The sequence below is a fragment of the Salvelinus sp. IW2-2015 genome, linkage group LG37 (assembly GCF_002910315.2).
Source record: "Salvelinus sp. IW2-2015 linkage group LG37, ASM291031v2, whole genome shotgun sequence".
NCBI classification, from domain to species: domain Eukaryota; kingdom Metazoa; phylum Chordata; class Actinopteri; order Salmoniformes; family Salmonidae; genus Salvelinus; species Salvelinus sp. IW2-2015.
The window spans coordinates 1194832-1219184 of record NC_036876.1 but is presented as its reverse complement, the minus strand read 5'-3'; the positions used below and the strand labels follow the sequence as shown (position 1 = coordinate 1219184).

General features: G+C 42.0%; 2 protein-coding genes across 2 annotated transcripts in view; one reads left to right on the top strand and one right to left on the bottom strand.

The window, feature by feature from the left end:
* The window catches only part of LOC111960013 (sterile alpha motif domain-containing protein 9-like), a 22922-nt gene extending 4260 nt beyond the window's left edge, over nucleotides 1–18662 (top strand). Inside the window, exons 2-9 of the mRNA XM_023981880.3 lie at nucleotides 8322–11337; nucleotides 13948–13985; nucleotides 15610–15671; nucleotides 15987–16198; nucleotides 16315–16565; nucleotides 17124–17249; nucleotides 17370–17505; nucleotides 17607–18662. Of these exons, the coding sequence (XP_023837648.1) occupies nucleotides 8394–11337; nucleotides 13948–13985; nucleotides 15610–15671; nucleotides 15987–16198; nucleotides 16315–16565; nucleotides 17124–17249; nucleotides 17370–17505; nucleotides 17607–17905 (4068 nt within the window). The 5' untranslated portion in view covers nucleotides 8322–8393 and the 3' untranslated portion in view covers nucleotides 17906–18662. The remainder of the gene's footprint in view (nucleotides 1–8321; nucleotides 11338–13947; nucleotides 13986–15609; nucleotides 15672–15986; nucleotides 16199–16314; nucleotides 16566–17123; nucleotides 17250–17369; nucleotides 17506–17606) is intronic.
* On the bottom strand, nucleotides 17686–24353 carry LOC111960022 (zinc finger protein ZFP2-like). Its single transcript, XM_070437828.1, has 2 exons — nucleotides 24212–24353; nucleotides 17686–20879 (listed from the first exon to the last, which is right to left on the bottom strand). Exons 1-2 carry the CDS (start codon nucleotides 24228–24230, stop codon nucleotides 19093–19095), a joined length of 1806 nt encoding a protein of 601 aa, XP_070293929.1. The 5' UTR covers nucleotides 24231–24353; the 3' UTR covers nucleotides 17686–19092.

Sequence of the window (24353 nt, the reverse complement as noted above, 5' to 3'; positions counted from 1 at the left end):
TTGCCTAGCGTAGTAGTGACTACAGAACGGCACCCTGACTCACCTAATTCTACTCTTTTTACCCTATGATCACTCGGCTACACAGCTGATGCCCCCTGGACTGTTTCAATAACACAGTACCTCATTTTGTTTACCTGTCGGCCCCAGCCTTGAACTCAGGTCCTGTATGTACCTAACTCACCTGCTCTGCCCATTCATCGCCATTTACCTGTTGTTGTCTTAGCTCTCCTGATCAACACCTGTGTTTGCTTTATGCCTCTCTCTAATGTCAATATGCCTTGTCTACTGCTGTCTTGGCTAGTTCTTGCTGTTTTATTTCACTGTAGAGCCCTCAGTCCCACTCAAAATGCCTTAGATAGCTCTTTTGTCCCACCCCAAACACATGCGGAGACCTCACCTGGCTTAACTGGTGCCTCCAGAGACGAAACCTCTCTCATCGTCACTCAACGCCTAGGTTTACGTCCACTGTACTCACATCCTACCATACCATTGTCTGTACATTATGCCCTAAATCTATTCTACCACGCCCATAAATCTGATCTTTTTATTCTCTGTCCCCAACGCACCAGACGACCAGTTCTTATAGCCTTTAGCCGTACCCTTATCCTACTCCTACTCTGTTCCTTAGGTGATGTAGAGGTTAACCCAGGCCCTGTAGCCCCCAGTTCCACTCGTATTCCCCAGGTGCTATCTTTTGTTGACTTCTGTAACCTTAAAAGCCTTGGTTTCATGCATGTTAACATCAGAAGCCTCCTCCCTAAGTTTGTTTTATTCACTGCTTTAGCACACTCCGCAAACCCTGATGTGTCTGAATCCTGGCTTAGGAAGGCCACCAAAAATTCTGAGATTTCCATCCCCAACTACAACATTTTCCACCAAGATAGAACTGCCAAAGGGGGTGGACTTGCAATCTACTGCAGAGACAGGATGCAGAGTTCTGTCATGCTATCCAGATCTGTGCCCAAACAGTTCAAGCTTCTACCTTTAAAAATCCACCTTTCCAGAAATAAATCTCTTGCTGTTGCCACTTGTTATAGACCCCCCTCAGCCTCCAGCTGTGCCCTGGACACCATATGTGGAATAATTACCCCCCATTTATCTATAGAGTTTATACTGTAAGGTAACCTAAACTAGGATATGCTTAACACCCCGGCCGTCCTACAATCTAAGCTAGATGCCCTCAATCTCACACAAATTATCAAGGAACCTACCAGGTACAACCCTAAATCCATAAACACGTTCTCCCTCACAGATATCATCCTGACCAACTTGCCCTCCAAATACACCTCTGCTGTTTTCAACCAAGATCTCAGTGATTACTGCCTCTTTGCATGTGTCCGTAATGGGTCCGCGGTCAAACGACCACCCCTCATCACTGTCAAATGCTCCCTAAAACACTTCAGCGAGCAGGCCTTTCTAATCGACCTGGCCGGGGTATCCTGGAAGGATATGGACCTCATCCCGTCAGTAGAGGATGCCTGGTTATTCTTTAAAAGTGTTTCCGTCACCATCTAATATAAGCATGCCCCGTTCAAAAAATGTAGAACTAAGAACAGATATAGCCCTTGGTTCACTCCAGACCTGACTGGCCTTGACCAGCACAAAAACATCCTTTGGCATATTGCATTAGTATCGAATAGCCCCTGCGATATGCAACTTTTTAGGGAAGTTACGAACCAATATACACAGGCAGTTAGGAAAGAAAAGGCTAGCTTTTTCAAACAGAAATTTGCATCCTGTAGCACAAACTCCAAAAAGTTCTGGGACACGGTAAAGTCCATGGAGAATAAGAGCACCTCCTCCCTGCTGCCTCACTGCACTGAGGCTAGGAAACCCTGTCACCATGATAAATCTACGATAATCGAGAATTTCAATAAGCATTTTTCTACGGCTGGCCATGCTTTCCACCTTGCTACTCATACCCCGGTCAACAGCTCTGCACCCCCCACAGCAACTTGCCCAAGCCTCCCTCATTTCTCCTTCACCCAGATAGCTGAGTGTTCTGAAAGAGCTGCAAAATCTGGACCCCTACAAATCAGCTGGGCTAGACAATCTGGACCCTCTATTTCTAAAATTATCCTCCGCAATTGTTCCAAACCCTATTACTAGACTGTTCAACCTCTCAGCGATCCCCAAAGATTGTAAAGCTGCCGCCGTCAAGCTGCCGCCAGCTCTCAAAGGGGGAGACTTTCTACACCCAAACTGTTACACTGTGTGCTCTTTGAGGGATGCCCTGGGATCCGGGGGGACGGGGGTGGTCTGCTGGTCACTGGGATGACAACCCAACTTGGGATGGGAGGGGTTTTAACAGGTGGAATAGTGGGGACCAACTGAAAGTTTACTTAGTAGCAATGCAAATGTCATGGTACAGCTATATGGACACTCAAACACTATGGTACTTTTTAATGGTGAGTTTACAAACATATATTATGATAAATAGATTTGAAACTTGTGTTTCAATATGGTAAATGGTGAAATAAGTATAGCCAGTTATAATTGTAATGGCTTAGCAGATAATAAGAAAAGACGGTCAGTATTTTCCTGGCAAAAAGAGAAGGAATATATTATCTATTGTTTACAGGAAACTCATTTAACCATTTTAGATGAAGTTGTGTGGAAAAAGGACTGGGGGGTTTAATATACTTCTCCCATGGGAAAAGAAATTCAAAAAGGGTGATGATATTAAGAGTAATTGTGCAAATTGTCCCAAACAGATCCTCAAGGTAGATGGATGATTTTAAATATGATATTGGACCTTAAACAGATAAGTCTCATTAAACCTATACGGTCAAAATAATGATGATTCACGCTTCTTTGAAAATATATATAATAATCTATTGACCCTACAAGCAATACAAAACTGTATTATTGTCGCACGCTGATCTGTTTCACCTGTCTTTGTGCTTGTCTCCACCCCCCTCCAGGTGTCGCCCATCTTCCCCATTATTCCAAGTGTTTTTATACCTGTGTTCTCTGTTTGTCTGTTGCCAGTTCATCTTGTCAGGTCTTACCAGCGTGTTTTCCTGTCTCCCTACTATCTCAAGTTCTGTTTCCTAGTTTCTCCGGTTCTGATCATTCTGCCTGCCCTGACCTCAAGCCTGCCTGTCGTACTGTACCTGCCTGACTCTGACCCATTTATGAACCTCTGCCTGTCCTGTTTTTTTAAATAATGAGCAAAAAATAATCTTTTTTTTTGGAATGGCAAGCCAGACAAAATTAAAAAGGCCTATTTATATAATGAATATGAATTCGGGGGGCAGAAATTATTAAAGCATTAGACCTCTCACTTAGGGCATCAGTCATACAAAATGTATACTTAAATCCAAACTGGTTCTCTAGCAAATTAGTAACAATGTATCAAGATGCAAGGCGAGACGCAAATGCAGACACAGGAGGCAGGTGGTTGGAGTCTTGCAATGTTTAATAATCTAAAGGGGTAGGCAAGAAGATGGTCGTGGACAGGCAAACGGTCAAAACCAGATCAGAGTCCAGAGTGGCAGACAGGCTCATGATCAAGTCAGGCAGAATGGTCAGGCAGACAGGTACAGAGTCCAGAAAACAGGCAAGGGTCAAAACCAGGAGGACTAGAAAAAGGAGAAGAGCAAAAGGAGTACGGGGAAAAACACGCTAGTTGACTTGACTAAACATACAAGACGAACTGGTACAGAGCGACAGGAAACACAGTGATAAATACACCAGGGATAATAAGCGACACCTGGAGGGGGTGGAGCCAATCACAGGAACAGGTGAAACAGATCAGGGCGTTATTTTTTAAACACGCCATAGAAGGTTGTTTTCAATTTCAGTTTAATCCACCAGAAAAGACAGAACAAATAATACAACAAATATGGTGGTTAAACTCAAATATACTGTGATATAATAGATATAAAAATAAAAAAAAATTCAATCTTTTTTTTTTTACAAAGTATAATCTTTGTAAATTATATCATAAATATAACTGGTGGAGTTATGTCACACATGCATCTAACACACATATATGGAAATGTCTGCTCTACTCAAAATTACAACTAACTAATTGCAGCATTACCGCAAAAATGGAAGAGGCAAGTGGAAGGAGGAAAAGTGAGGAACTTATCTGTCAGCCCTGCATTAAAGACCAAAATTGGTTGTGATAAATATAGCAGTTTCATTTAAGAACTAAAAAATGGACAGCTGTGCCAGATAGATTGCAAAATAGTTGGGAAGATATTTTCGATGTACCGATTCCATGGCACATGGTTTATGAACTGACACGAAAAACAACGCCGGATTCAAAACTTAAATTAAAACTTAAATAAATTATACAAAATTCTTGCAACCAAGACATTGTTATATACCTTTTTGCTAAAATTATTATATCGTTATTAATTTACAATCTGTAGAAACTATGAGAAAAGAAAGGTTCAGAACTTTTGTTGAGTATCACAGAACAGTTGAAAAAGATATGGCAAATAGAAATCCAATATGGATGGTGTTAATTAAGAGATAGATGGGAGGGGTTGAACTAAGCTGAAAGGTCAGACTAATAACAACAAGATAACAAATGTAAAATATACTGTGTCTGTAAAATGTATATAGGTTCAGAACTTTGGTGAAATAGCACAGTTAAAAGTAAATGGTAAATAGAAATCAAACTGGATGGACATTAGCAATAGATGGGAGAGGTGGAAGTTAGAGGAAGAACAGGACTAAAGAAAAAACAATATATAACTATTGGAAAATAGATTGTTCAAAAGTTTGGGGTCACTTAGAAATGTCCTTGTTTTTGAAAGAAAAGCACATTTTTGGTCCATAAAATAACATCAAATTGATCAGAAATACAGTGTAGACATTGTTAATGTTGTAAATGACTATTGTAGTTGGAAATGGCAGATTTTTTTATGGAATATCTACATAGACGTACAGAGGCCCATTATCAGCAACCATCACTCCTGTGTTCCAATGGCACGTTGTGTTAGCTAATCCAAGTTGATCATTTTAAAAGGCTAATTGATCATTAGAAAACCCTTTTGCAATTATGTTAGCACAGCTGAAAACTGTTGTTCTGATTAAAGAAGCAATAAAACGGGCCTTCTATTGACTAGTTGAGTTTCTGGAGCATCAGCATTTGTGGGTTTGATTACAGGCTCAAAATGGCCAGAAACAAATAACTTTCTTCTGAAACTCGTCAGTCTATTCTTGTTCTGAGAAATGAAGGCTATTCATGTGAGAAATTGCCAAGAAACTGAAGATCTGGTACAACACTGTGTACTACTCCCTTCACAGAACAGAGCAAACTGTCTCTAACCAGAATAGAAAGAGGAGTGGGAGGCCCCAGTGCACAACTGAGCAAGAGGACAAGTACATTACAGTGTCTAGTTTGAGAAACAGACGCCTCACAAGTCCTCAACTGGCAGCTTCATTAAATAGTACCCGCAAAACACCAGTCTCAACGTCAACAGTGAAGAGGCAACTCCGGGATGCTGGCCTTCTAGGCAGAGTTCCTCTGTCCAGTGTCTGTGTTATTTTGCCCATCTTAATCTTTTCTTTTTATTGGCCAGTCTTAGATATGGCTTTTTCTTTGCAAGTTGTGCGAAATAATGAAGGAAAATATATTTGTAAAGTATATATATATATATATATATATATATATATATATATATATATATATACAGTATATATATACTATATACAGTATATATACTGTATGTGTATCAATGTATATTTATATATATGTGGGTATGTGTGTAATTTTAAAGCTGATCTACACCCTGATTTTGATCTGACCATCTAAGTCACAACAATAGACACACACAGTGTGCTAAAACTAATAACACACAAATTATTGTATTCCTCTTGTCTGTTTTGAATACATCATTTAAAATTTCACAGTGTAGGTTGGAAACCCCAAGGCTAATGACTTCTCCAAAGGCTAATTGGAGTCAGGAGTCAGCTAACCTGGAGTCCAATCAATGGGATGAGATTGGAGATGTTGGTTAGAGCTGCCGTGCTCTTTACAAAACACTCACAAAATTTGAGTTTGCTTTTCACAAGAAGCATTGCCTGATGTGAACCATACCTCAAACAAAAAAGATCACAGAAGACCTAAGATTAAGAATTGTTGACTTGGGCCTCCCGGGTGGCGCAGTGGTCTAGGGCACTGCATCGCAGTGCTAACTGCGCCACCAGAGTCTCTGGGTTCGCCCCCAGGCTCTGTCGCAGCCGTCCGCGACCAGGAGGTCCGTGGGGCGACGCACAATTGGGCTAGCGTCGTCCGGGTTAGGGAGGGTTTGGCCGGTAGGGATTTCCTTGTCTCATCGCGCTCCAGCGACTCCTGTGGCGGGCTGGGCGCAGTGCGCGCTAACCAAGGGGGCCAGGTGCACGGTGTTTCCTCCGACACATTGGTGCGGCTGGCTTCCGGGTTGGAGGCGCGCTGTGTTAAAGAAGCAGTGCGGCTTGGTTGGGTTGTGCTTCGGAGGACGCATGACTTTCGACCTTCGTCTCTCCCGAGCCCGTACGGGAGTTGTAGCGATGAGACAAGATAGTAATTACTAGCGATTGGATACCACAAAAATTGGGGAGAAAAGGGGATAAAAAAAAATTTATAAAAAAAATATAAAAAAAAATTGTTGACTTGCATAAAGCTGGAATAGGTTACAAAAGTATCTCTAAAAGCCTTGATGTTCATCAGTCCACTGTAAAACAATCGTCTAAAAATGGAGAGTTCAGCTCTGTTGCTACTCTCCCTAGGACTGGCCGTCCTGCAAAGATGACTGCAAGTGCACAGCTCAGAATGCTCAATGAGGTTAACCTGTTGAGGTCAGGACTCTGACTGGGCCACTCCAGAAGGTGTATTTTTGTTTCGGGTCGTTGTCCTGTTGCAACACCCAACTTCTGTTGACCTTCAACTGGCAGACAGATAGCCTTACATTCTCCTGCCAAAAGTCTTGATAAATTTGGGAATTCATTTTTCTGTCGATGATAGCAAACTGTCCAGGCCCTGTTGCAGCAAAGCAGACCCAAACCATGATGCTCCCTACACCATACTTTACAGTTGGGATGAGGTTTTGATGTTGGTGTGCTGTGCCTTTTTTTCTTCACACATAGTGCTGTGTGTTCCTTCAAAACTACTCAACTTTAGTTTAATCTGTCCACACAATATTTTGGAACATCCAGGTGCTCTTTTGCGAACATCAGACGTGCAGCAATGTTTTTTTTGGACAGCAGTGGCTTCTTCCGTGGTGTCCTCCCATGAACACCATTCTTGTTTAGTGTTTTACGTATCGTAGACTCGTCGACAGAGATGTTAGCATGTTCCAGAGATTTCTGTAAGTCTTTAGCTGACAGTCTAGGATTCTTCTTAAGATGCAGTGACATGACCTCAAGAGAGAGGTTCACACCAGACATCACAAGAATATTGCTGAACTGAAACAGTTTTGTAAAGTGTAATGGTCCAAATTTACTCCTGATCGTTGTGCAGGACTGATCCGCAACTACAGAAAATGTTTGGTTGAGGTTATTGCTTCCAAAGGAAGGTCAAACAGTTATTAAATCCAAGGGTTCACATACATTTTCCCACCCTGCACTGTGAATGTTTACATGGTGTGTTCTATAAAGACATGAAAACTTAAATTGTTAGTGTGCTATCAGTTTAAGCACACTGTGTGTGTCTATTGTTGTGACTTAGATGAAGGTCAGATCAAATTTTACGACCAATTTATGCAGAAATCCTGGTAATTCCAAAGGGTTCACATACTTTTTCTTGCTACTGTATGACACAGAGCTCAAGGAGTGGAACTTAAGCACAAAACATGTCTGGATTTCCGTACAGTCACATGACTGTCAACCCAGCCATCGTTAGATGTTGGTTTAAGTTCACAACACTTCCCTGTTCCTTGGGAGAGTGTGTCCCCATGCTTCCCTATACCACGTCCCTCATGTGTACACGCCCCTCCGATGGCCTCAGGTGCCATCCAACTTCTGACACCAATGCACCGAATTCGGGGGTAGCCCTGCCCGGGACATGACCCCGGGTCCCACGACTTTCAACCCAACACCTTAGCCATTACATGAAGAGATCCAAACCTCTTCACAAGGTCGCTAGGTGTTGGGTTGCTACAATAGATGCCTATTTATTAGAGAGAGTAGCAACAAGAAGCAAAACACAGTCTGTATTTGTCAGCTCCATGCAGTGTCAGTAGATAAATCCAACCAATGTTCAAATCATCAGCTATATAAATGAAACTCCAAAAAGGTAAAAGATATACTGTAATCAGCCTTTAGTTTATAACCATTAATGACCTTCAACAGTCTTACTGAAACATTATTGTCTCCTTTCTCAGAGTCCATACCACCACATGAAGTACAACTAATATACAGAAGACTGGTTAAGCTTGTTACGGGAGACAACAAAGATGGCACACAACAAGGGGTCATCCCTGTCCAATGCCCGTGGTCGTGAAAGTTATGTTGGAAGTGAAATCAGGGATTCCATTTCACTTCTGGATGTTTTGTACGCAAATGCATTTGAAGAAGAGGACATAGACTCCGCAGTAGCTAAGGAGACCGAGGTAGATTTTTACAGAGGAGCCCCACCTCAATGGCTTAACTTCTACTGGGCCGAAAGGGCAACGTCAGCTGATAAAACAACCCCCTTTATCAAAAGAGACGGTTACACTGAACTGATGGAAAATATTAAGAAACAGTGTAAGGGTGACCTGACTTCTACCATGAATCTGCTGCATCAGCCAGGCAGCGGAGGAACAACTCTGGCCATGCAGGTGCTCTGGGACATGAGGAAAACAATGAGATGTGCTGTTCTAACAGGCCCTACCTCAGACATCACCGCTATCGCCAAGCAGGTGATTCACCTTTTCACTGCAGGCGGTCAAGGCCAGCAGAACACTGTGCTCTTAATGCTGGAAGATGAGCGTATTCTGGAGAATCTGCAGGATGCCATCATCAAAGAGATTGCAGAGAGAAACATCACGACCCACATGCCTGTGGTCATCCTTTTAAACTGTATGCGTAAGGCAGTTATCAAACAAGAGTACCATAACAAATCAAGACATGTTATTCTCAGGATGGAACTTTCTGAAGCAGAGAAACAACAGTTTGAGGAGAAACAGATTGAGATCAGTCGAAGCTACATTAATGAACACAAACAGTTTCATGGCTTTAACATAATGCAATCCAATTTTTGCAGAGATTATGTTAAAGAAACATGTGCCTTTTTAGATGTCAGGAAAAAAAGAAGACCTAAAAATTCCCAACTTCTTGCATTCTTATCACTGGTGAATGCCTACGTCCCTGGATCCCACCTTCTGCAGTCTCAATGTCAGGCATTCCTTGGTCCTCCAGATCCCATTTATGGAGGACCTTCCTTTGAGCAGCGAATGGAGCCTTTCACTCAGCTGATAGTGACATTCCCTGCACGACAGGGACAAGACAAACATGTCTGCATGGCTCACTCACTGATTGCACAGCAGTGTGTTGAGTTACTGGCTATGGCAGGTGTGACCAGGAGTGATACAGCAACGGCATTTCTGATAGACTTTTGTGGAGAAGAGGTGCAGCAACATTTGATGCCTGTCATCAAAGACATGCTAACTAAGAGGGAAATCACAGTGGACCATCAGCAGAATGCAGGAAATGAAACACAGGATCTGTTTTCCCAAAAATGTGCTTTACAAAACAAGCTAACAAAAAGGGAAATGGGAGAAGAGAGGACAGACACGTTTTCCAGGTTGATTCACGATATTGAAGCCAAAGAATCCAAAAGCAATTGTGTATCTGTTTTGCGATTAGCTTCAGAAAAAATCACACAAAACCCATTTTTTCCTCAAGCTCTTGCTCGTTTCTTTTGCCTTAGGATGGGGGAATATGGTGTAGGAGAGCAGTGGGCAAAAATAGCAAAAGACAGAGATCCTAAGAATTCATTTGTTGCTGACACTCTAGGGCAAGTATACAAGACACATTTAAAGAGCAGGGTCTATGATCCTTCAATCTCTGCACAAGACATCTTGCAACTGGCAGAAAAGGCCTTTGAGGCTTTCAAAGATGTGGAAAGGGCTGCTGAAAATGAGCAAGGAGCAGACATGCAAGATGATGGTATGACCAAAGTCTCACACATCTTTAACAACAGAGGACTATTTGGATATCTACAGGTTGCCAACATTGTTTTTGACTCGCTTGTCTCTCTTGACAAAAACTGGCAAAAGGTCCTTACCATGGAAATATCAGCTGAATCTTTCTTCATATCAATCAGACAAAAAAAGCTCTTCAAGTACAAGCCACTCATCAGCAGCCTCAGGGATGAGGTGGAGAGGAAATGTGAGTTTTTTGATGGTTACCTGACGTACTCCAAGCCCAACATTAAAAAAAATGAACCGCATTACTTTCAGACTGATGTCAAGAACTGCTACCACAAATATGTGGGGACATGCACACCTATACACTCAGAGTCTGCAATAGGTGTACCCCTCCAGAAGCTCAAAGAGGAAATGGCCATTGCCTTCCCTGGACTGCTTTGCTGTCTTGATAAGGGCTATGATGAATCTAACTTGAGCCGAATAACAAAATTGTGGYAGGAAATACAAGAATGTGAAAAAAAGAAAGATGGTGGTGGTGAGAACAAAGCTGCCCAAAACTTCATCCTTGCCAACATCATCTTAAGCAAAGTGGAAGCAGCATCTCCAATGCTTACCCCTTTGCCAATCCTAAGAAGCATTCTGGAGAGAAATCTTTTGGCTAATTTCGGTAACCAAACTCCAGAGTTTTACCTCTTAGTCCTTTTGCTGTTCTGGCCCGAGGAGCATAAGAAAATGGGATTCAATATTGACCTCAACAAATGTGTTCTGGAGATGCAAGACTCCTACAACAACACATACAAGAAGCATCTTCGCTCAAGGTACCTTCGCCCCCTTATTTTCCTGGGACGGGGTGAGGGTTTGAGCAGACTGGTTCATAGATCAAAAATAGACAACCTATTGGCAAGGGAGAATCCAATGGCAGGGCCAGAGGAAAGGCCAGACTTTATAGATCAAAAGTGGAGCAGTGGTGAGGTGTGGAGAGAACCCAGTGTCCAGGATCTTCTTCTTCCAGTCATTGGAGTGGTTAGACAGCATAGAGTGATTGCGTGTGTTGATGGCAAGGAGATTAAAGTCTGTGCCGACCAACGAAGCAAGGTTTGGAAGCCTGGAGACGTCTGCTTCTACCTAGGCTTCACCATTAGAGGTCCTGTGGCCTATGGCATACAGTACCCATCCCATCACGGACATTTCTTTCATTCAGATAGGATGACAGGGGGGGTACCTCGTAAAATGTTGGAAGTACCTGACATCAAATCGATCAAAGACGGTAAGACAGTTACTGTATAGTCCTATATTTCTCATTTTCATCTCTATTGTCTCTCACTCAAGTTAATTTACGTTTTTGCTCCTACTCTTACACCTCTGAACAGCCAATACACCTCTGTTGCTAGACAGAATTTTTGTGATATCTGTTCTTCCTCACTTCATCTGACCTAACCTGACCTCTGCTCAAATTCCTCACTTCTCCCCAACTCACGACTGTCATGTTGACTTGTACCAGACTGTGGCCATTCTTCTTCCCATAGGATCCCTGATGTCTAACAATAACATATTCTGGCTGAATGTAAACGTTCTACATTCCCCTCTCTCCCTCAGTGAAATGAATACAGATACTTCATATTTTCAAGTTTAGAACTCAGAACCCATCACCACCAATCTACACAGGGGAAACAGTGATGCTGGGAGTATTTGTGACTCATCTCATTGAGATTATTGTTAGCACTAAATATAATTCTTATGATATTTGTCATATCATTGATTTTACATTGCTTTGTGTACCAGGAAATTAAGACTGTACAGTCGTTGCCAAAAGATTTGAGAATGACACAAATATTAATTTACACGCAGTTTTCTGCTTCAGTGTCTTTAGATATTTTTGTCAGATGTTACTATGGAATACTGAAGTATAATTACAAGCATTTCATACGTGTCAAAGGCTTTTATTGACAATTACATGAAGTTGATGAAAAGAGTCAATATTTGCAGTGTTGTCCCTTATTTTTCAAGACCTCTGCAATCCGCCAAGGCATGCTGTCAATTAACTTCTGGGCCACATCCTGACTGATGGCAGCCCATTTTTGCATAATCAATGCTTGGAGTTTGTCAGAAGTTGTGGGTTTTTGTTTGTCCACCCGCCTCTTGAGGATTGACCACAAGTTCTCAATGGGATTAAGGTCTGGGGAGTTTCCTGGCCATGGACCCAAAATATCAATGTTCTGGGGCACTCTGGGGCAAGTATACAAGACACATTTAAACAGCAGGGTCCATGATCCTTCCATCTCTGCACAAGACATCTTGCAACTGGCAGTAAATGCCTTTGAGGCTTTCAAAGATGTGGAAAGGGCTGCTGAAAATGAGCAAGGAGCAGACATGCAAGATGATGGTATGACCAAAGTCTCACACATCTTTAACAACAGAGGACTATTTGGTTATCTACAGGTTGCCAACATTGTTTTTGACAATTACATGAAGTTGATGCAAAGAGTCAATTAACTTCTGGGCCACATCCTGACTGATGGCAGCCCATTTTTGCATAATCAATGCTTGGAGTTTGTCAGAGGTTGTGGGTTTTTGTTTGTCCACCCGCCTCTTGAGGATTGACCACAAGTTCTCAATGGGATTAAGGTCTAGGGAGTTTCCTGGCCATGGACCCAAAATATCGATGTTTTGTTCCCCGAGCCACTTAGTTATCACTTTTGCCTTATGGCAAGGTGCTCCATCGTGTTGGGAAAGGCATTGTTCATCACCAAACATTTCCTGGATGGTTAGGAGAAGTTGCTCTCGGAGGATGTGTTGGTACCATTCTATATTCATGGCTGTGTTCTTAGGCAAAATTGTGAGTGAGCCCACTCCCTTGGCTGAGAAGCAACCCCACACATGAATGGTCTCAGGATGCTTTACTGTTGGCATGACACAGGACTGATGGCAGCGTTCACCTTGCCTTCTCCGGACAAGCTTTTTTCCCGTATGCCCCAAACAATCGGAAAGGGGATTCATCAGAGAAAATTACTTTAACCCAGTCCTCAGCAGTCCAATCCCTGTACCTTTTGCAGAATATCAGTCTGTCCCTGATGTTTTTCCTGGAGAGAAGTGGCTTCTTTGCTGCACTTCTTGACACCAGGCCATCCTCCAAAAGTCTTTGCCTCACTGTTCGTGCAGATGCACTCACACCTGCCTGCTGCCATTCCTGAGCAAGCTCTGTACTGGTGGTGCCCCGATCCCGCAGCTGAATCAACTTTAGGAGATGGTCCTGGCGCTTGCTGGACTTTCTTGGGCGCCTTGAAGCCTTCTTCACAACAATTGAACCGCTCTCCTTGAAGTTCTTGATGATCCGATAAATGGTTGAATTAGGTGCAATCTTACTGGCAGCAATATCCTTGCCTGTGAAGCCCTTTTAGTGCAAAGCAATGATGACGGCACGTGTTTCCTTGCAGGTAACCATGGCTGACAGAGGAAGAACAATGATTCCAAGCACCACCCTCCTTTTGAAGCTTCCAGTCTGTTATTCGAACTCAATCAGCATGATAGAGTGATCTCCAGCCTTGTCCTCGTCAACACTCACACCTGTGTTAACGAGAGAATCACTGACATGATGTCAGATGGTTCTTTTGTGGCAGGGCTGAAATGCAGTGGAAATGTTTTTTGGGGATTCAGTTAATTTGCATGGCAAAGAGGGACTTTACAATTAATTGCAATTCATCTGATCACTCTTCATAACATTCTGGAGTATATGTAAATTTCCATCATACAAACTGAGGCAGCAGACTTTGTGAAAATTAATATTTGTGTCATTCTCAAAACTTTTGGCCACAACTGTATTAACACAGTAGTTAGTACTTTGTGTACTTGATTTTCTGATTGATGTGTCTGTCCCCAGGACCTGTGAGAAGTTGCACAACCTGTGCCAATGTCATGGTGAGTTAATGTTCGTTACAGTATTCATAGACCGTACAATAGTAGTAGATAAGTGTTTGACAAATACAAATTCTTTACCACCACCTATGTTGACTATGCTCGGTATTCATGAATATAAATTGTTTTCATGAAAAATAAGAAAATATGGTGGGAAAATCCAAAACATGTTGCTCCATTTTCAGATGGAATTACCCAATTGACAGCAGGATTATAAAAGGGTTCTTTGTGGAGGGGTAGGGTTCTACCAACAACACTTGTCATCTGAAGAACCCTTTTTGGGAGACAATGGATATTTGTAAGGCAAAGGGTTCTACGTAAAACCATTAACATGCAAAGAACCGTTTTTGGAAGAAAAGTATATTTAGATATTTTTTAAAGGCAAGAAGGTTTCTTTGGAAGGCAAGAAACCTTCTACACAGAACCCCTTCTGAATCTGAATTAGTTTATTTATTGTGCATTTTTATTTTAGATAGTGCCTGGACATTTGTGTTTACCTCAGTGTTTAAACTTTAACTTCAGGAGTTTAAAAAGTTAGGTGTGAGTAAACCCATATGGAATATTTGTGCATATATCTGGTATTCCCTTTAATCATTTGACATGTAACTGACATAGTGGTGTAAAATAACCCCAGTGTTGATATTAATAACCAGAGTGTGGTTGTCATTTTTACTCTATGTAGAGTATAACATTAAAAACAGCGCCCATCAATATCATATTTCCCAGCATATTCTATTGCCGGTTGATTTTCAGAATTGTTTGTTTCAAAACCTGTGTTTTTGCATGTACATTGATTGGTTGATTAATCTTGTGCTACAAAAAGAAAAAATAACATACATTTTCCTAAACTAATACAGTCTGTTAGTCCTTGGACTTATTGCACCCGTTACTGGGATGGTTGTTCAAGTTTAGATTTAGTCTCATTTATCAATATTCCCTATCCTGACAGTTATTCTGAATGCAGGTTGTGGGTGATACAAATTCGAATTGTTGGATATCCTCACTCTGGCTGGATTACAATTAGAATTACGCATCACTTTGCAAGTGAGCATAATGTGACTTGCAGGCCTAACGTGGCCTGTAAACCAGGAGTTTCCTACCACCACTGTGTTATTGTATAACTAGGCATTCAAAGAAAGGCCTTATGATATATGTAATGTATTGTCATAAAAAGTTCCATTGGTTAAGGCTGGTGGAACCATTTATAGAGGGTTCTAGGAAGAACCCTCCAAAAATAAAAGGGGGTTCTTAGTAAATCTATTCATAGAGGGTTCTAGATAGAACCATTTACAGGGGGTTCTATGAAGAACCCTACATAGAGGGTTCTAGGTAGAAACCTCTGCAAAGGGTTCTACCTAGCACATAAAAGGGTTCCCCTATTGGGACCAACCAAAGAACCCTATATTGTTTAATTTAGCTACTTTATTTCTAAGAGTGTATATTTCAAATCAGAAACCATTCTTCATTCAAGTAAAAATAAATGTATAGAATAAGGTTTACAAAAGTGAAGGCAAAGAAACCCTTCAAAGTGCAAAGTAGAACCTTCACACTACAATGTTTTAAAAATGATGTTGTAAATACAGTTTGATCATCTGTGATAACCAGAGATCAATGTTCTCTTATTCAGGAATCTACCAACTGGGTTCAGGTTGAACCTGCGGTCTTCACTGAAGAAGGCCCAATGTTCAGGTACACTCCTGGATTGTATTAGTCCCTCACCATATATCGTATGATAAAAGCTTTAAGTTTTGCTACCCAACAATTCTGTCTTAGGATAACAATAACTAGATGGAATAAACCTCCTATCCATTATTTAAAGAAAGTCTGACTTTATAGAATTGGTTGAACTACTTGTAAAAACTTAGGAAATACAGTATGTGAGGATCTACAGAAAAGTTTAACAAAGTAAAGTAACCATTATGATGTTTGTCAACTGCTGATAAACAATTAAATACATGACTTACTTACTAAATCCATTCTGTCTTCTTATCATGGCATCTCTAGCATGTCTCCCCTGGGGCGCTACGAGTGCAGAGTATCAGGGCTCCGGTGGGTATGTAAAGACCATGTCAATCTGAAGTATCAATTCAGCTCCTGGGAACCTCACAGTGCAATGATGAAACGCTTGGGGTACAAGCAAGGAGGTCCCCTATTGGATGTCACAATCGTTGCAGGAAAACTGGAAGAAGTGCATCTGCCACATTTTGCCTGTTTCGGTATGGGCGTAGATTTTTTAAAACTAAAATATAACTGATGCAAACTAATTTTAAAAAGCCTTGTTGTTGATGTCAACCTGATGTTTATGCAAATGTACCTGTTTTTATCTCTGCAGGCGATGATCCCTCCTTTAAAGAGAAAGTGAGAGTTCTACATGTAGAAGACTGTGGTGTGTCCYTAGAACAAGTGGATGAAGTCACCCGCTTCCACGTCAAGATCSTCCATCCAWCCTTCTCTCCAAAAGGAGTTCTCGTGAGATCTGGCTTTCCGGTGAAAGCCCACTGTGACTTGCWGCTSTACKAGGCCAAGYCAGCATTCCTCACGCTACATGCATATCTGGTGCCCTGTGATTCTTCTGTAGAACAGGTTATTTCCACTTATTGTTCTCCTCTGTGGTTAAATCATCTCTCAATGTTATCAATGCAGATAATACCAGTGGATTTAGAAAATTGACATTTAATATACAGTGTAGCCAAGCTCCTATTCAGTGTTTGACTTGTAAGGAGCTCACCGGAGCTAACTACCAGCACATCAAATGTTCTACTATTGAGATCCTGTTGCTCTTATAGAATATTAGCTCAAAAGTATTGTGGAGCTCCTGCACCTAAATATTGACTGTACCGGAACCCAAAATGAGTAAAGCACTGCCTATACAGTTCCTACAGGTGGAAAAACAGCTGTTTATTTTCCATCCAAAAGCAGGGAAATTTGGTTGACTTGTGGTGTTAGGAAACCTTGGGGGTAAGAGTCCGATATGGTGTTGCTGTGTCAACATCTCCCAGCAGTTCTTCTCGGGGTAGCTGGGTACTTTAGTTTAGAATGTTATATAATTCATTAATTGAAATCTCTTTCAAACTACAAAATCTAACAAAATGTCATGTGTGAATGGTTTTGACAAGGACATGATGGCTTATGCTTCTTCAGGCAATGAAGAAAAAGGAGCAGTCTTATGGATACAGGAGTATCAGAAAGCCGCAGCCAGTCAAGTCCCTTCGGATGAAGGATTGGTTCAGCCTCACAACGTCTCCTTCTGCTGAAGTTAAACCTCCTGTATGGTTTGAGCTCCCACAGAATATCAATCTAATTAAAAAAGCAATAGCAATTTTAATATACCGTATAAACAAAAACTACCAAAAAAAAACAACTCTCTCTCATCTACTGCCTCCACAGAATATGAAGCTGAGATATGACAACACCAAACCAAACTTCTTTGAGGTGTTCATAAAAGATGCAGATGTTGACTTCAGTATGKAGCTAATCAGTGACGTGGAGGGGYAAATCGTKTGGGATCACACAATACGAAGAGGTCAGAAAAATATTATGCCAAAAAGATCAGTGTCTCAACATTGACTAAACATGCACCATGTCAGRTAAAGTCAAAGATAATAAAACATTTTAAATCCCCAGCCGACTACAGAGACGAAAGGACTCAGAATTCACAAAGTAAGCATTTTGTGGACCTCCACCGGACAGACCTGATCCAGAGAGTGAGCGAGGTAGACCCCATCTTGGACAGACTCCTGAAGAGTGGAGTCATCACTGKCAATGGCTACAGTGACGTGAGATCTGAAAGAACCAAACAGAAGAAGATGAGGGAGCTCTTTGATGGGCCCCTGACAGGATGTGGCCCCAAAGGCAAAGATATTTTCTTAGAGATCCTGAAAGAGCAGGAGCCATTTCTAATCAGAGAATTGAAGGGTGAATGAGAAGCTGGGGAGGTGAATACATTTGAAGTTTAATTTTAGGGGAAAGGACACGGATGACAGACTCCTAGAGGGGAGTCATTGCTGACGAGGGCTATGATAAGTTGAGGGCTAAATGCACCACCCAGGACCAGATGAGGGCGCTCTACTCAGGACCAACAACGTCAAGGAGCACCAAAGACACTTTCTATGTCATCCTGGAGGTGCTGGCGTCATCCCTGATCGATGAACTATTCATGGACAAACCACCTATAATCAATGATAGGTGAATGAAGGGAGGGGGGCGAAGTGTTTCTAAAAAGGGGCAGAAAACTTTCTCTTTGTTTCTTTGTGTGTTCATGACTTTGTGAAAATAATCACAAATGTTTCAAATAAAACACATTGTTTTATGGAGGGTTGGAGTTTGATTAGAATTGTATTTATTTATTTAGAGACAACAAAATATATAAAGGATAGATTTTTAAGAAAATACAATGAAAAGACGATAAAGAAAAATGTAATGACTTAATTTAGGCAACTATGTGAATGCCAAGTCAGTGATGGTAAGGAATACCAGTGATCAGCATGTCAATCAAAATACAAATATATAACATTGTAAATCTTTATTCAACAGCATATAACAGCTTATAATTTATAAAACATTGTTTCTATCATCCGTACTGGGCAGGCATGTCCTCCCAAGCATCAATATGACTAACTCTTACGAGTGGCTTTGTTTGTGTCTTGTAAAGTATTGCATTAAAGCAAACCCCCTGCCACACCTGTTGCATACAAACTTCATTTATTTCTGATGCGTTTTCTGATGCCCTTTAATGTTACTTAGCTGGGTGAAATATTTCCTGCATATGTCACACTGGTGTGGTTTCTCCCCTGTGTGGATTCTCTGATGGACTTRCAGCTCCACTTCAAATAAAAAAGGACTCCCAACACTCGTCACAGTAGTGAAGCTTCACCCGTGTCTCTTCTCGTGGGTTCTGAGTGACAATTTGTCCACGGATCTGCAATCACACATTCAACATGCAAACGGTTTCTCTTCGGTGTGAGTCGGAAAATGTCTCTGCAAACTCAACTCTTGACTGAACTGTTAACTGCGGTCAGGGAAACTGCAAGCGTACGGCTTCTCATTTACATTTTACATTTAAGTAATTTAGCAGACGCTCTTATCCAGAGCGACTTACAAATTGGAAAGTTCATACATATTCATTCTCCTTGATGTGTGTTTGCTGATGTGTTTTCATGTTACTTAGCTGGGCGAAATCTTTCCCGCATATGTCACAATGGTATGGCTTCTCCCCTGTGTGGATTCTCTGATGGATATTAAYCTCTTTTGGTAATAAAAAGGACTTCCCACACTCATCACAGTAGTAAGGTTTCACCCCAGTGTGTCTCTWCTCGTGGGTTCTGAGTGACGATTTGTCCGCGGCTCTGTAATCACATGTGGAACAAGCAAATGGTTTCTCTCCTGTATGAGTACGAACATGTCTTTGCAAACTCAARGCATGACTGAACCGTTTACCACAGTCGGGTAAACTGCAAGTGTATGGTTTCTCCTTGGTGTGAGTTCGCTGGTGCGTCTTCAAGGTGCCCGGACATCGGAACCTCAGCCCGCATTGCGAGCATTCCTGCGGTTTGTTGCCCGTGTGGATCTGTTTGTGTCTGGACCAGGTGGTGTAGTTGGAGAACTTGCTGCCACATACATTGCAGGAGAAGGGTTTGGCGCCTGTGTGAACCCGTTGGTGATCTTTCAGATGTGATTGGAGTCGGAAGCTTTTCCCGCACTCGGAGCAGCAGTGTGGTTTCAGTCCGGAATGAAGGAGCTTGTGAACATTTAACTCTGTAAGACTCATGAAGCCTCGGTCGCACGTGGTGCATCGGTGAGGTTTCRCTGCACCATCAGTGCTATGGAAGGCCATCATGTGTTTTTTTAAGTTGCCGGTCTGACTAAAGGCCTGGCCACATTGAGAACAAGGGTACGGCTTTTCACCTGTGTGCGTTCGCTGGTGGATCTMGCAGGATTTTGAGTCGATAAATGTTTTCRCACATACAGGACATGAAAATGGCTTCAGTCCTGTGTGTCTGCGCATGTGGGTGTTTAAATGAGATGACTGGGTGAACCGTTTCCCACAGAGTTTACAACCGTGTGGCCTCTCTCCCGTGTGCGTCAAGATGTGTAYTTTTAAGTAAGTGGATTTCGTGAACGTTTTCCCACAGGTGTCACATTTGTGTCTCCCTCGCATTCTAGTTTGCTGTTGTATTTTCAAAATGTCCGCCTTGCTTAGTCTTTTCCCACACTGGACATAACACTGGGGCATATCTCTGATAAATGGATGAGCGTTTGACCGCATAACACTCTCCTTGTCATATCTACCTGTACATTTCCTTTGACTTTGGTCACGTGACTGCTCCATTCTGACCCGCTTGTCCAGTTCAACAATCACAAGGCTGCTTTTGGTAACAACTGACTCACTWMAGTCACTCTGTTGTTGGTCAGTTCTTGCACAGTGTTCTCTGGAAGGTTTTATATTCACACATTCACGATTGGACTTAGTGCTGCAGTTCCCATACTGGGTCAGGTCWGGACCCCATGTGGGCTTCTGTGTCTTAGGGCTTGTGTCCCCTCTACTGGTCCCTGTCTCTGAAGTGGAGACACTGTTGGAGACGCACTCGACYTCCSACAGCGATTCAGAATTATGTGGTTGGTCTTCAAGAAGATCCAATCCAGCGTCCTCCTCCTCTGGCATATTGATGCAAATGTCCAGAGAGTTCCCAAACATTCCATCTTGGCGTTTTTGGTTTGTGAGGTACTCCTGCAGAAAACAATCCCATTCCGTTTCGCCATCCTCTYTTTTAACCTGTGACCAATTAGGTTTACTGGTTATCTGCCCAGTGTCCACCGTAGCAACAAGGGGTTCTGGTCCAGAGGCTCTGGGAGAATCCATCTCAGTGTCAGTGTGGGGTAGTTTACAGTGTAGATATTCTGCAAATACAAATGATCAACATATCAGAACAGAAACGACTGCTTATYGTAGAAAATGGACATTCATTTCTCAGGCAACAGCTCTGGTGGACATTCCTGCAGTCAGCATGCCAATTYCYRGCTCCCMCAAAACTTGAGACATCTGTGGCATTGRGTTGTGTGACAAAARGGCACATTTTACAGTGTCCTTTTATTCTCTCCAGCACAAGGTGCATCTGTGTAATYATCATGCTTTWTAATCAGCTTCTTGATATGCCACACCTGTCAGGTGGATGGATTATCTTGGCAAKGAAGAAATACTTACTAATATGGATGTATACGAATTTGTGCCCCAAATTTGAGAGAAAAAATAAAAATAAAATGTTTGCACATAGAACATTTCTGGGGGCTTTTATTTCTGCTCAAGAAACATGGGACCAACACTTAACATGTTGRGTTTCTATTTTTGTTCAGTGTATTTAGGCCTAATTACCACTAAAATTAATTCCATGAAAACGATAGAATGACAAACGTAATAAGTATGTAGGCTATAGCAGCCTATTTGTAGATATCCTAAATCGTGTTTTCCCCCTGTATTCTTTCTCTATGGCTGTGGCACGAATGATTTACATGAGGCGTGTGTGCAGAGGCCGGTAGAACGAAGTGAACCTCCACCATGTCACCACGTGCAACCGAGGCTTGATGAGACTTACAAGAGAAATGTTCACAAGCTCCTTCATTCCGGACTGAAGCCAGACTGCTGCTCCGAGTGCGGGAAAAGCTTCCGACTCCAATCACGTCTGAAAGATCACCAACGGACCACTTTGAGTGGGCCGAAAACAGTCTTGCACTCGCCCTACTGTCCGAGTGGTTATCTTACAGAAACGTACCACTTCTATTGCATATGCAGACAAACCGATCCACCGCATGAACCTTATCATCAAATACATCATCACACCAACGATATTTACTATTCAAATGTACTGCGTGTCTGTCATGATGATCATTAAACTCCTCGGACCCCCTCCCTCAGTGGAACCCAGAACGATACGTACCACGCTGTCCTTTCAGCACCACGATTCGAAGGCGCCTCAAATTGGTAAAAAAAGAGAAAGCTCATCAAGATGTTGCCTACTAGTAGTTCTACGCATTATTTATTACTACAAATAGAAGATTATCACGTCTCGCAATGGTGCTCGTTTAGTAAAGTATGAATTAATGTCTTGCAAGATCACATAATGATTCATTAGTATTTTACATAGCAGATCAGAATGTAATAATCATACTGCAGCATAGTATGCCTATAATATACACGAAAAACACCTGTCATTTTTTATCCGAAGCTGAATAGTCAAATATTTTCAACACACAACAGCGTGCGCGAAGGCTATGCTTTGATTGTAGAAAAAATATGCCTACAAGAAATGCTAATAGTCTGTTAACAGCACCTGCTTTAATTCGCCCGCAAAACAGTTTTCAAGAACATCTGAATGCATATTCCCATGAAACTGATTGAGATCAAATGATTGCCATTCAGACGCAGTTTGGACATTTTACCGGTAAAATGTGAAGAATTATCATTCACGATTGACAGTGGATCAAGGCCACTTGAAATTAGTATGCCCAACTTGGTGCTTGAGGGTAGGCCTATTAAAAATATTTTAAAAAAAATTAGACAAGATGTGTGGGCATATAGGCAGACGTTGCAATTGAAGGATGCATTTCATATTGTAACGATATTCAATCTGTCCTTACAAACTTTGAGAAAGTATTGTAATTTAAAACTTTTTTTGCGCTCCCTCTCATAAAAATAGCTCAATAGAAGTCGTAACGCTTCATCTGAATGTCATAGGGACAAACCAAAGATATCCCAATCCCATATGCATCGGAGACTCGTCTTTCCCTGGCATTTTACAGCTTGTTTTTAGCATAACGTATTGCGGACTAAAGCGTCGTAATACATAGTTTTATATAAATCAGGTTCATTTGATTTTTAATAAAATATATTATATCAGTAGCAAGCTTTGAACCCCAGGAAGAGTAGCTGCTGACTTGGCAGCAACTACTAGGGTTCCGGAATAAATAATAAWCTCCGGTCCTCATTTTTTTATTTTATTTAACTAGGCAAGTGAGTTAATTAAGAACAACTTCTTATTTCAAATGACGGCCTACCCTGGCCAAACCCGGACGACGCTGGGCCAATTGTGCGCCGCCCTATGGGACTCCAAATCACGGCCAGTTGTGATACAGTCTGGAACCGAACCAAGGTCTSTAGTGACGCCTCTAGCACTGAGATGCAGTGCCAGACCGCTGCGCCACTCGGGAGCCCAAACTCATCTTCAAGCTCTCCCTCTCAAACCGAACAGGACATCAGTAGGCCTAGTCCGCGTGCACAGATATAGATTATTTGGGACAAATTGACTCGACTCCTGAAGTGCCACCGTACACAGCACAGTCTTTGATTAGGCAGCAGAAAGGGGCTTCCATCAGCAAGAGCAGGGTAGGCCGGGGTTCAGGATAAGGAACGCCTATCCGTTGCAGCGTGTAATGAAGTGTGGCCTAGTTTTATATAGCCTACACCATCAGTGCGCCGCAATCACTCGGAAAGGAAGTACATTTTCTTAGAAATATAACTTTGCCCTGTGTTTCTCTGAGCATGCGCCTTGCATAGCCTAGGCCGATAGCAGGGGTATTCAACTCTTACACTACGAGGTCCGGAGCTGMCTGGTTTTCTGTTGTATTTTGATAATTAATTGCACCCACCAGGTGTCCCAGGTCTAAATCGGTCCCTGAGTAAAGGGGACAATGAAAAATGCAGCGGAACTGGCTTCGAGGTTGAGGTTTGAGGGGCCTATAGCATAGGCTATGCATCATTTTATGGAGACCACACTAGGCGCACTTGATATTGTGCGCCCAGCAGATAATCAGGGGTGAGTGGCATAATCCGGCACACATGAGATACTATAATAAGCCACTCATTCTAAAATGAGCAATATGACATTTAATCGATTACAAATTACATTACCCTCCCCTGGACTAAAAAATATAATAAAAATAAGAAACCCTCCCCCTGGCTGAAAATGAAAACGCATGACCCTGTCCTATTTTACTCGTGGTAAGTATTGTGTACATGTCGAGCTCTCCTTTACAAAGGTGCACATGGTTCAACTACAATTTAAGGTGGTAATAGGCACGTGCGTCTGGCAAACTGTATCCTAGAGTAGATTCGCTCCAGCGGCCGATATATTCCAGTCAACTCAACAGTTCGGAGGTTTTGATGACAATTCAATTCAGTTGTAGACTACTGACTAGTTTTAGCAAATAACGCAGAAAATCTACTTCCTCTGACTTACCATGCGAAACTTTCTCCATGTATCAGACCTCTATATTTCCTTCGCTTCTCACAAAAGACGTGTCTTTCTGTAAACTGAAAGAGGAAAGTCCCCTGGTTGCGCAGCCCAACCCAAAGTAGCTAAATATCCACCGCCCCACCCC